Raw genomic sequence first — 13588 nt, forward strand, 5'->3', positions numbered from 1 at the left:
ACTGACCTGCAATACTTTACTCATGGCCAGTCCTTTTTACACTATTTCTGCCCATTCCCCTCTTTGTTCCTCCCCACCCCACTTCCCTGCACATTCCTACATTAGTTTGCGTAGTTCTACCCTTGCCCCCATCAGATACCCCAAATCCTCAAGTTCCTTTCTTTCCTCCCAATTTATCAGTTACAAAGTCCAGGTGTCCATTCTCAAAGCTGTGCCTGGAGTTTAATGGCCCATTGGTTAGAAACTGGAGACTTCTGATCATTGACGTTGTCTCCATTGGTTTGTGTCTGTCCTTGTTCGTGGCTTCACCCTTTACTTATATCCTTTTACATTGAAAAGGTCTTTGATAAGACAAATGTGACGAAGAATACACTGTCACCTTCCACCTACCCTTACACACCAAAATAAAGTGCAGCCTCAGCCCCTTTCTGCTGCTCCAGGAGCACTACAAGGCCAGCGCAGAAAGGGCTTAGGTGTGCTAGAACAGTCCTTTAAAGCTTCACCAACACAGACAGATGTCCAAGGACAGCTGAGCACTTGTTACTCTCCCTTGCTGGGGGATTGCAAAGAGCTGTCATTCCAGTGCAGTGTGGACATACAATAAGGCTAAATTCACCTAAACATACAAGCAAAGGGACGTTCACCAGGATCGTGAAACATATGGTACTTCTAGATAATGCATCTTGCCTGTATTTTGTCATCCAGGAGCTGAACTAACCCAGTTTCTACATTTTTGGCTCTTTCAGCAACCCCTGGCTATGTCCCACCACCAGCTACTTTTGATTCTGAAGCCCGGGAGGCTGTGCCATCCATTAATGCTGCTGGCCCAGGAAGAAAAAGGAATGGTAAAGAAAGTTTAAAACATTTAAGCAGACAGATGTGATGTGGGGTTTGACTGGCATATTGCGCTGCAGCCATGGCACTTGCGTGTGCATAAAGCACAGAATTCCTGGCAAGGTCTATCTAGTTTGAAATCTTATCCAACCAACTCCTGTTGCACCTGAAGTACAAGTAAAAATATTCTACTCCAAGCAGGCATTGGATAGTCTGTCTCCATGGGTGTGCTGATGCTTAGCATTTAACAGTGAAAATCCAGGGATTTCATTTACTGTTTTTACCTGTCAAAACTATCTTCTGCAGCAGTAAGTTGTTCTGCCTTTGATGGATTTGTGCAATTGCCTGGTACTGAATCTGTGGCTTGAGCTGCCTTGCAAATTCCTGACCTCTAGGCTGTACCTAACTGATGTCTTAGGAACCTTGTCATGACTGCTGCACACGGAAATGCTTCCTTCATCCTTTCCCACTGCTAGCTCCCACAGAGAAGAAACAGAACTTGCCTTTTAGTTTTTCAGGCTGAAGTAGATTTACTTTGTTATCTCTGCCTCTACTTCTTTTTCTAGTTTAGATTAACATTTCCTGGGAACATGACTGCCTTCGAGCCAAACGGGACAAAAATTGACATTCCATTCAATGAGAACAACTGGAGGAGGCCACAGATTAGAGAGCCCTTTTCTCCTGTGCCAGACCCATTCTGCAGGGACTGGACCTGTCACGTGAGAGTGATAAAGGCGGAAGGAAAGCTATGACTGTGTTCTGCAGACAAGAGGAGGATCCATCGCTTTAGATACTTTATTTTGAAGGAGCAGAAGTGCTCAGTGTAGTAAGCGTAGCCCAGATGAAGATTCCTGAGCTTAGCTTGTCTTGCCTACAAAAAAATCAGTGAGTGCTGTGACCATAGTTCGCAGCCTTGAGAACACACGGTTTTGATGCTGAACTTGCTCCTCCTTTGAGCGTGCAGCATCTTGTAGCTGAGCTAAATTAAATAGTTTACTGCTAACAAAGAGGGGAAGCCTTCATTCTCCCACTCACATCTGTACTCTTTTAAGTTGCCTGATTTCTTGCCCCATGTTATTACGTGGTAGTTATTTTGGCTATTTACTTTTTGCTGGGTTAGTTTTTTTGCTGTTTTAACAAGTTGACTGCTTAACCAGTGGTCAGTCTTCCTGAGTCAGTGCAAGGCAAGTTTCAGGTGTGTGTGGCTGGGAACATGAGAAAAAGGTAGGAGGAGGAACAGGACTACCCCTGAGCAATTAGATCAGCTCAAGCACTGTCATAAAATCTAGCCTAAGACTATTCCTCAAAGGAAAGGGAACAAGGAGCTCCTCAGGAGAGACATAACATACCAAATTCACTTTCCAGTCTGACTCAGAGGGTTTATTTATTATGACATGGAAGACCTCCTCCTGCCTGACTCTGTTCTTCCAAAGATAATGCAGTGAAAGATGCAGCTTCATTGGTACTGTCTCACTTCATCTATGGCTGGGCCCTGGAAAGGATCACAGAGAAACAAAAGCAGAAGTCTCTGATGCTCATCAGCATAGCAGTTATAAAATGGCAGATGAAATTGTATGCCAAATGTTGCACTTGTTGGGGATTTCCCCGAGCATTCCCTTCTCCAGGTTGTTTATGAAGTTGAATAAAACTAGTTCCTGGAGGTTTAAATGGCTGATTCCATCTGAAAAGTCCACGTTAAGTATTACCCTTTGCTGCTTCTCCTATAGCAAGCTGTCAGTCCAAGAAAGCACTATTCCACTTCAGTTCCTTAATAGTTTCTGGTGTAAAACCTTTTCACAGTCTTTTTGGAAATATAAATCTCTTCTGGCTAATAGGTCCCTTTTATTCCAGCGATACCAACATGCTGGCAGGCTGGTGATGCAAGGTTTTCCTTTGCAGAAGCCCTGCTGGCTTCTCCCCAACAGACTGTATGTCCATATGCTCAGTGATCTTATTTTTCTATCGTAGACAGCTCTGCCATTTTCCTAGTGATGGAGGATAGACTCACCAGTCTTTAATTCTCTGGACTCTTATTCGTTCCCTTTTTATTAAGAGGAATTATGTTCACAAGCTATTGGCCCTCTGGCACCGTGGCCAGCAGTTCTGAAATGTTGTATCTGAATTCTGCTGGGGACCTTTTGTGAATGTCACCTGGCCTTGGTGGCCTGTTAGCTGTCTGTTTGGTCTAATACATCATGTGCAGTTACTTGAAATCAATGTAGTTTCTTTGATCTCTCTGCTAGGTAGCGTGTCAAGTATGAGAATTTCCCTACCATTGTCAGCAGTGAAGACTCTTGCAAGGCATTCATTGAGTTACTCTGCTGTTGGCTTGGCATCCCTAGAAGTCCTTTCTGTAGTTGTGTCTTACCTTCCTTTTCCAGGTCCTCTTCCTTTCTCAATACTGTGTCTGAGGAGGAAACATTGCATTTTGGTTCAAGAATTTTTTAAGATGACGTCCCACTCATTTTTGCAATCACTTCATAATGTTTAAACTACAGCAAGAACAGTGACGCTCACTTTAATTCCTTACTGTGATTTTATAAAAGAGAAGCTGGTTGTGGGGGAGCCCCAAATGCATTTGACTCTTTTGGACTGTGATCCTGGCTATGGATGGCACACAACCTGTGCATGCTCCATGCTTTCTTAGGACTGATCAAAGTACAGCCTGTGCCATTTCCCTGGCTGCAAATGCTGTCTATTGTTAAGTGCAGTGCAGCCTTTTTTCTGAAGTTGCTTTTATCTTTAAGGAAAGAAAAAAAAGACTGATGGCAGCAAAGCCGGCTCTGCAGATCGTTCTCCAGCAGATGACAGTTCTGAGGGAAATCAACCTGATGCTGAACTCTCTGAGCTGGAGAAGGTAGGTGTATAACCCTGAGGACTTGCAGGAAAGACAGACTATGGAAGATGGTATAGAAGCATAAACAAAAGCTTTGAGAGAGGGATTGTTAATTTCAACTTAATAGAAAGTGGTTCAGTTCTGCTTTCTGACACCTGGCTCCCACCTGAAATCTCAAAATTGCTGGACAGGCCAGCCACTCTCCAGAAGGCACTGTGGCTCAGGGCAGTGTGAATGTGCAGGATTATCAATAATACTATTAGTTACTCTCTGGTTAAGACTATGGAAAGTTTCTATCTTAAGCCAGTGTCTCATCTCAAATTACTGCAATAACATGCCATTCCTACACTCAGGTCAGAAATTGTGAGATGTATCTGGAAAATACAAACCTTAGTAAGGATCATGTATCTCCCACTGATTCTACTCTGCTTCAATCACGGGTGCTCATTTTGCAATTTTCCTTGAGGTATTTAATCAATGTGTTGTGTTCATGGTAAGGCCTGTTTAAAATTATCCATTTTCATCACATGCTAAGAACCATTTCCCAAACCTATAACTAATGAATTATTGGGTTTTATTTCTTGTTCATCTGAATAACCTCTTATGGTATTGTCATCATGCCTGGAACGCAAGATGTGTGGTAGCTGAAAGAGAAATCAGGGAAGTGTGCCTAAGCTTTGGTCTCAGCATCCTGGGGGCTGGGATCTCATAAGCATCCCACAAGGCTTCACTTCTGCCACTGCTGCTAATAAATGTTATTCAGAGTCCATTTTATCCATTTTAGCCAGGCAAATATGATTTTACTTCCCTGCTATTGTACAGATCTGATAACTGAGTCAGATACGGTAGCAAAGTCACTGAAGTTACAGAGAATAATCAAAGTCTCTGATGGTTCTGGGAAGGAATGTATCTAATATTTTTAACTAGTTTACTATTACACATACATACATACATATATATATATATATAAATAAACTAATTACCTAGAGTACCGGCTCCAGACTAAGCCTTAGATACTGTGCCACGCCTGGGACAGCAGAATACAGAAATCCTGTTGTGAGCCGTGTGTAACATACACCAGCTCCCACAACAAGATAGTGTGGAGTGAATCTCTAAGAACTGAGATTGTCAATCACAGGCAGCAGAGCATCCCATAGTTTGCCATCCTGGTATTTATCAAAGGTAAAAACATCTGCTGTCATCTTTCATGGTGCTTATGGTGCAATTCCAGAATGGGTTTCACAATGGCCACTGATTCACAGAAAGGAGATAGCAAAGCTTATTCCAGTTTCCCAAGTATTTTTTTTTTCTAGAAAATTATTAGTGACTTGTACGGTCCAAAATGAAAATGCTTCTGATTCTATGTGCTTGTCTCTCTGCTAGCTACCATGAGTTATTCTTAGTCTTTTTTTCAACCTGACACAAGATTTAGAAATCTGCATGAAAGAAATAGCTTTATTTGAGTTAGAAAGTCTTATAGTCTTGCAGGTTGCAACCTTAATTCTGCCATTTACTTTTTAGACTGCTGCTGAGAGAGAGGCAGGAAATCCTCTGGCATGGCTGCAGAGCTATCGACCATACTTCCGGGAGTTAGACCTTGAAGTGTTTACTGTACTCCACTGTGGGCTGCTGACAAAGTCTGTCTTGGATGCAGAGATGCATACAGAGGTGAATAGAACAGCATAAAACCATATGGATAAGGCTTTGTGTAGCTACCTCCCTCAGAGGTCTTGGCCCTTTCTGTTCCATTAAAATGGACAGAAGATTGATGTTAAGATATGTTGGTCTGGGGCTGTGAGCTAGGTGCCAAGAGAGAATTTGCCCTGAAAGACACCAAAGTACTTCAAGGCACTGAGATAAGAGGACTTTCCTGAGAACAGCAGAGGTGTAGTGTAACAATGTTAAAACCAAATATAAACGTTGCATAAAAGGAACAAAGATACAGCATAACATGTTTAGACCTAATGGAAAGAAAGGGGCTTTCGTATTGAATACTGCTGAGCCCTAGGATGTTAAATACACTAAAAGGTGGCTTGCCTTTTAGAAAGAACCTGTGACATTTAACTAAAGCCCATGTTGCAAAAAGGCAAGTGTCTCCAGGCATCAGCAGATCAGAAACTCAGCACAAGTGTGGGACTGGTGTCATGGATCTGCCTGCAGTGGGCAGGGACCTGTTCATCATCTGGGATTTTATATAAAACTACATTGCTATGGATGTGGAAAGCAGAAGTGTTTAATTTCGTTACACTCTTTGTAGACAGGCTGTGTCGATCTGGAGTCTGATTTTGTTAGGCTACAGTAAGATTCATAAAATGTGAAAAGGCCATGGCAGGCTGGAGTACAGCCTGGCCTGCTCCAAGGACAGCTGTGTGTGCAGGTCACAGGCCAACTGGAAGATTGTTTGACAAGTCTCTTGGGCTATGTGGTGTTATTTTAAATTACTTTGACTATTGCTCAGCTGGTGAATTTTGTGATTCTTTGGGCTTAAACCTGTCTTTATCCTTAGAGGCTTATTTTCAATGTCGGTGTATATAAATCGGTTCTCTCTCAGTAGTAAAGCGTTACTGACATTGCCTCAGCTATGTTCAGAGCACCAGGTTTTCTTCATGCTTTGAGTAACCAGAACCAGTGCCCCATACCTGCAATGGGGGAGGCATAAAACCCTAACATCTACTAAATAGGTCCCTGGCTGAGGTTAACTAAGCCGGGAGTCGTAACTGGAAATGGAGGGGGGCGAACATGGGCTTCAAGGCACTACAGTTATGTCTGGGACCTGGGATTCAGCATTCTTGTAATTGTAGGCTTGTGAAGTTGTGCAGCTGGGGCCTGCTGAACTCTGCCTCCTTCTGGATGACCTGTGCTGGAAGCTGGAACACGTGCTGACCCCGGGCTCCACCAGGAGAGTGCCCTTTCCAAAGGCAAGTACAGCAGCAGCCAGTGGGTCTAGACCTGGGCTGAGGCATCAGTGGTCTCCAGGCCTTTCCCGAGAGAAATGTTTTTCAGAATTATTTTCACCTAACAGTTAAATGGAAGTCTGACTGTGTGTCAGAGCAGCACTTGCTCTTTCAAAAGTCTTCTGTACCACTTCCCTCGCTGAAGTGTTTGCAGCATCTGGCTCTCTACATGTCTCAGGGAAGGGTATATAACTGAGGGAAAGCCTTGTAGCCTCAAAACTCAAGTGACCGTTTTCCCAGCCCTCCCTGGGGAGATTGGCTCTGCTGTTCAAGAAGCAGCTCAGGTTAGGCAGACCAGGTAGCTGCTGCATCCAACAGAAGTTATCGCATCTGTGTTTCTGCTTTTTCTGCAGTCCTTAGAAGAACACCCTGAGCGCAGTGACTCCTTGCATTTCTGTCTGATGCCTTCAGGAGGAAAATAAACGTGTGGCTCGTTGCATTAAACTATGAGAAATACACTACAACCTGATGGACTTTATCATATTCTGAGTTCTTTCTTGTCTTTTGAACTTAAATCCTATGTGCAGAGACTGCCTTCTTTTAGAGTAAAATATTGGACTCCATGATCTTAAAGGTCTTTTCCAACCTAAATTATTCTATGATTCCATAAAAGAGCTGCGCGTCACATCAGTTTTATTCTTTTCATTGAATGTCATCCACTTGTTGGTGCTGGTTGTTCAGCAGAAGCCAATTTTCTTACTCTGTGGCCCTTCCTGACAGAGTGTATGACTTCAGGAATTGCACTGCTCAGAAGTCTAAGAGGTGATACTTGATGTGAAGTTATTCTCGAGTAAGGCTGACCTTAATCTTTCGCATTTGCTGCAGGAAAGAAGCTACAAGGATATTGGCTTTTCCCACCTGTGTCAGAGATCCCCCAAGGAAGTTGCTATGTGTGTAGTCAAGCTACTAAAGCCATTGTGTAATCACATGGAGAACATGCACAACTACTTCCAGGTCAGCGGGCAGCAATTCTTACTCAAAAAACTGTTGAGTTTTGTCACCTCTAAAGGTATTTTTACTTTTGTTTGTGGGGAAGAGAGTCGCTTTGTTTTCTTCACGTTTTTCAATGTGGAATTTACAGAAATGAATTCTTGTGCCATTGTCTTTCCCTGGAATAGCATCTAATGCATTATTTGTTCTGTATTAAAGGCAGTTACACAAAATCGGGATGTGGGAGATGAACCAGGAGTTAACATCCAGGAGCACCAGCTGATGTCCTTTTGTTACCAACAGCTGTTACTAACTTTTCGCTCCCTATTTGCTTGGTGAGTTTAAACAAAGAAGTACTTGGTCACCTAAATGAGCAAAGTCCATTTATTGCTTCCCCTTCTTGCTTCTTTTCTTTAAAGTGTTTCTACTTAGCAAATGGCCTGCCAGCATGCAGAACAACACACTGCAGTGGCTGGAGACTTTTAAGGGCTTTATAGTTATGTCAAGCTTCATTGCCTGATCCTGAGTTGAACTAAAACTGTAGGTGATGCACTGAACTGGATAGAATTCAGTGTGCTTTTGGAGCAAGGCAAGCATAAGTGGCATGCTGGCACGCCTCGTTGTGCAGCTCCCATTCTGCCTAGGGATCTTGGAGTTTCTTACCCAGTAAGTCCCCTCATCCTTTGCTAAGTTGTCACTGCCTGAATCCCGAGCAATGAATTTCTTTTGCCGATGGGAAAGGAGGAGTGTGTACTTCATTAAAGGAAAGCCTGTGCTGCTGATGTGCTCAGACTGGATTCAGAAATGTCAAACAACAATGCTTGCGCCGCGTGGATTTGACCTCTGCATCTGCTAATATAATCCAGGATTGCACCATAGAAGTTTTTTCTGAACACTAATTTAGATCTGTGTGTGGAAAGCGTTTTATCTTTGTTGTACTTCAAACACAGTAGTAACTGTGCAAAAAGTGTTTGAGGTCTGAGGTTTGCCTCTCCCATTGGCCACTACTGGATCCTCAGGGACCCTGATCCACTTCTGACTATTCCCAGATTTGTCATTTTCTCATCAGTCAGTATGAATGTTGGTTGTTCCTGAGTCTGTCTATATTGTAAACCAAAGAACCTCATCTGCTTTGTAACCACAGGCAGCTCAAGATCAGTTTTGCTGTTCGGTTTGGATAGACTCTAACATAATTCTGTTTTGCTTGGGTCAGGCAGCTGTATATTGGGGTGAGCTGTCCAGCCACTTTAGTCCAACAACTAAAGTACAACTCTTTTCACATATGTTTAGTCAAGCCCTCTTATGCTACCAATAGTTAATTAACTTGCGTGTTAAAGGTGCACTTGAGCGTTACCATTATCAAGTTCACGTGTTCAGTCTAGAATGTGGATACATTTGAGGATTTCCAGAATGCCTGCCCTCACTGAATGATTTCGCAGACACTGGTAGTGCAAAGAATTGATGAAGATCTCTAGTTTACCTCCCTGTTAGGTTCCTTCCTACCTGTTGTTCAAGAGGTTACCAGCCACCATCACTGCACTTGCACAGCAACTGTCATTACACATCCTCTTCTTTTCAGGTCTGCATAGCATGGTTGTAGTGTATATGGACCTCCACTTATGTGAAATGGCCTGTCCCCACCAAGCAAGATGTACAGTCTGACTGAAAAGTTAATAATTGCGTGTGCACAAGGTTTTCCATTCCCATTTAGTTTTCAGGTTTTTGTGTGCCCTTGTAACATTCATATTGCGGGGGTCTTCTTGCATATCCAACCTCTTTATTTTTCTTGTTGCAAAAAATATGCCCAGATATGCTTTTGCATCTGATACCTCTCTTCCTTCTAGTCTGATGATGAACTGGATTTATCTTTTTTCCCTCCCTTCAGGAATGGCTTTTCTCGGCAGGAAAATACTGACTTGCTAAGGTCAGCTCTCCAGGTCCTTGCAGACAGGCTAAAGCCAGGAGAGACAGAGTTTCTTCTTCTTGAGGAGCTGATAAGGTAGAATCAGTATTTCCCAAGCTCTGAAAGGGATGAATTTCTAGCCATTTCCCCTGTTTTTCGTGGGCATTATGGGTTAATGTGTGTTTGGGAGCTCTCACGGAGACCACGCTAGCTTCAAACAGAGCTTTGTATTTAATTGAACAGCAGATCAGTCAAACCTAATGAAAAGGAGCTACTGGATTAAAAAATATGCATTAATCTATGGATCTCATTTGCTTGTATGCTATTTGAGATGAGAAGATGAGTAGGATTCACAGAAGGAATTAATATGTTTCAGGTGGTTAAAATGCTTAGAGGAATACTAGGCAAAAGCAGTATATAAAGACGTTGCTGGACTTAGAGTAACTGGGGCTTGAGAAAACTTTCTCAGTGACTGTATTTTTATCTACTAGTGGTTGACTACCCCTTCTTCAGAAGGGCACTGTCACAGGCAAAATAGTAGGCTAGGATCTAATACTTCCTTTTTATTGATGTGTTTCTAGGCGATTTCCCTGTCCTCATTGTTTTTACCTTTTCCCTTTCCTGTCATCCCCAGTGAGAGTTTTCACTACCTACTGAATTTCCAGCAGAGTGTTCCCAGCTTCTACTGTGCATTCATTCTCACTCAGCTCCTGATTGCTATTGCTGAGAAACCAATGGCTGGCTGGAAGAAAGAGAAAATGGGTAATGTGTGAAGAACCTCTAATTTCAGATCAGTCTTTGTGCTGTCCTTTGCCTGTAAATCTTGGGTTCTATCTCAGGAGTGCATCTTTTGAGGGAGAGATTTCCTTTGGTATCCTAGTAATCTGACTGGGTAAACAGTCCTAGCTGTTAATAAAAGGAACAGCAGTAAATATATTGGAACCTCTTTGCTGTTTTGCTGTGCCTCAGTCACATGCAGGAAGGCAGACTCCAGCTCTCTTAGCTGGTGTTTTTAAAAACAAAGCCTCACAGCTTTTAAGAGTTCTAAGAACAAGCCTGATATCAAATGGTTAATAAAATTGAATGTATTGTTAGTAGTTTAATTCTAAAACAATTAGAACAAATGGGTAGTTAATATTTAATTCCGGCTACAAGCATTTTTGTATGTCCTGTTCAGTGCTTTGTCAAGCGGTAGCAAATCCTTTTGTTTAAAAGAACTTCAAGGTTACAAGCAAAAAGGAATTTCAAAAGAAAACACTCCCACAGGATAAGATGAGCTGACTGGAGGCTCACCGTACAAAATGAGCTCAATAAAACTAGGGGAAAGATAATTTTGAACTCATCAGAAAGTCAGCAAAACTAGAGGAGAGGTAATTCCAGCAGAGGGAGATCGCAACCATGAAACCCTCTGACTCCAAAGAAAGTAAGAACTGAGCCTGGGAGCTAATTAACATAAGATGTGATAAAATTACTTAACCAATAGGGAACTGAATACTAAATAATGAAGGAATGTTGTAATAACTTGTAACTAATGAAGACTGACTTCTTTGTTTGCTAAAATGTATAAATAGTGTAAAGTTTTCTCAGTCGGAGAGCTAGTTTTTGTGGATTACCACCTAGCTCCCTACTTTGCACAAACTAGAATAACAGAAAGGAGTACCTTGACTTGGTGTGTGAACTGGTGCCGTGCAGGGAGTAATGGACCTGCTTACGGGACAACAAGGCTGCTGTTCAATTTTGGTACTAGTTAAATCACTGATTATGGAGGTGATCATAGACTGAATCCCATGTAGCTTCCTAGTGCAAGTACAGATGTCTGTGACAGCTCATTTCCAAAAACTATGGAAATGAACTGCAAATATGGCTGTTACTTCAGGGCAGAGAGAGGGAAACCTATATATTCTTAACCCCATGCAACAGGCATTTTCAATTAAGAGAGCTCTTCTCATGCATTAGGACCCATTCTGTAAGAGGAACAGCATTCAAGCAGATAAGGCGTAGACACTCTTGCAGGGAATATACAGGCAAACTAGTTGGTTTCCAGTTTGTCACACACTGGAATAAAGACTCCAGAAGGTCACCTCTCAGCCTTATCTTGTACTAAGACACCTCTAGAATTTGTCCTTCTGAGATCCCCATAGCCAGTCAGGATTTTAAGTTCCCTACTTCTAGATTATTTTGCTGTTTAAACAGTCCCACGTTGGGAGAATTGCCTTCTGAGTGTGGCTGGGGCAAAAAATTTAACTAATAATTTCCTAGTTTTAAACATTTCTGCAAGAGACAAGTAGGTTTGTTAGCAGTTTTAAGAAACTGGTAAAATATAAACTTGCCTGTTCACATTTTTTATTATTATAGCACTGTGGCCAAAAAGTCAAGTCACTTGTTATTGGAATTTCATTTCTAGAAATGCATGCCCTATGGGTTGCATATTGCCTAATTAAAAACAGACAGTGGGCACACTGTAGAAGCTACTGAACAAATAAGGCTTAACATAAGTTTGTCAGGGAGAAATGGCCAGAGATGGATCACTGTTCTGCTGTGAACAGGTATTCATCCTGTTCAGCCCATCTAGAAGCACACTGGATGTGTGCATGTATTTGTTGTCACGATGCATGTTCTTGTGGCCTTACTGCTTTTTAGGACAAACGTATTTCTGACTTACTAAAGTTCAGGCATGTGGAGAGGTAGCAATGTTGTGATCTTCAAAAAACCCATTTGGACAAACTGCCTTTATATGAAAGAAGGAATTTTCTCGGTTTCTTCCTTCAGTAAGTTATCCCTTGTCTTTTACAGCTTCACTAGCAAAGCAGTTCCTCTGCCAGTCGTGGGTGAAGCCCAGTGGAGACAGAGAGAAGGGCAGCCAGTTCAACAGTGCACTGCATACTCTGCTCTGGTAAGGCTCAAGCCATTGTCTCCAGCATGCGGAGACACTCGTGTTCTAATAATTACTGTCGCTGCGGAGGAATGACCCCTTTCAGTCATAACCCTCGTACTTACACAGTTTGGCCTAAAGCACTGTTTCTACAGCATTGAACGTGAGTGATAGGAAGAATTCTGTTAGCCATTGGCCATAGAAGCATGTTTGGACCTCATATTTGCTAGACCATAGCCTGTCAGTATACATCAACACATCTATACACATATGTGTGTGTACATACACATATAACTGTGGATATGGACCAAAGTGTCTGGTGGTTGTGTTTTGGGTTTTTTTTCATTAAACTGAAAGCAAATCAGCTCTCACTAAAGGAGAGCAGGACTGAATATTAGGTGAAATGCAGTCACAGAATCACAGGATGGTTAAGGTTGGAAGGGACCTCTGGAGGTCACCTTGTTCCAATGCTCCTGCTCTGGCAGGTGGCCTAGAGCAGGTTGCCTGGGACCATGCTGGGCACAACCCTCTAAGCTTGGCTGTTCAGCCAGTTTTCAATCCATCTCCCTGTCTGCTTATCCAGCCCCTACTTCAGCAGCTGCTCTGTGAGGATCTTACAGGAAACAGTGTTGAAAGCCTTACAAGTCAAGGTAGACAATATCCACTACTCTCCCCTCATCTACAAGCCAGTAGTTTCATTGAAGCTTACCAGGCTGCTCGGACTTGACTTCCCCTTGGTGAATCCATGCTGACTACTCCCAACCACCTTTTTGTTCTTCAGGTTCCTGGAGATGGTTTCCAGGTTAGTTGTTCTACCGCCTTCCCAATGATCAAGGTGTGGCTGACTGGCCTGTAGTTCCCTGGGTCATTTCTCCTGCCCTTCCTGAAGACAGGAGTGATGTTTGCTTTCCTCCAGCCCCCAGACACCTTTCCCAATCACCATGATCATTCAAAGATAACTGAGACTTCCCTCACAATGACATCAGCCACCTCCCTCAGCACTCAGGGCCTATGGACTTAGGTATGTCCTGTTTGCTGAGCTGTTTTCTAACCTGATCCTCTTCCACAAAGTCTTCCTTGCTCCAAACTTACCCTGCTCTGAGGCATGGGATTTCTGGAGGCCAGTTTTGCTAGTAAAGACTGAAGTGATGAAGGTGTTCAGTCCCTTAACCTTTTCCTCAGCCTTTTCCATGTCCTGTGTCTTTGGGCCCCTGCCCCGTTCACCAGTGAACCCACACTTTCCCTAGTCTTCTCTTTGC

General features: G+C 42.8%; 1 protein-coding gene across 7 annotated transcripts in view; it reads left to right on the forward strand.

Annotated features, from left to right (window-relative positions):
- FANCD2 (FA complementation group D2) overlaps window positions 1–13588 on the forward strand; it is a 53433-nt gene that overhangs the window by 29732 nt on the left and 10113 nt on the right. For 6 of the 7 annotated variants that reach the window (XM_055707534.1, XM_055707535.1, XM_055707537.1 and 3 more), the window contains exons 27-35: window positions 747–845; window positions 3582–3691; window positions 5192–5338; window positions 6472–6588; window positions 7450–7578; window positions 7774–7889; window positions 9440–9553; window positions 10092–10219; window positions 12251–12350. In XM_055707534.1, coding sequence (XP_055563509.1) covers window positions 747–845; window positions 3582–3691; window positions 5192–5338; window positions 6472–6588; window positions 7450–7578; window positions 7774–7889; window positions 9440–9553; window positions 10092–10219; window positions 12251–12350 — 1060 coding nt within the window. Of the gene's footprint in view, window positions 1–746; window positions 846–3581; window positions 3692–5191; window positions 5339–6471; window positions 6589–7449; window positions 7579–7773; window positions 7890–9439; window positions 9554–10091; window positions 10220–12250; window positions 12351–13110; window positions 13175–13588 lie in introns of those variants that run through there. The other variant, XM_055707540.1, reaches the window with a different exon arrangement.

Source organism: Falco cherrug, chromosome 4 (genome assembly GCF_023634085.1).
Source record: "Falco cherrug isolate bFalChe1 chromosome 4, bFalChe1.pri, whole genome shotgun sequence".
Classification (NCBI taxonomy): Eukaryota; Metazoa; Chordata; class Aves; order Falconiformes; family Falconidae; genus Falco; species Falco cherrug.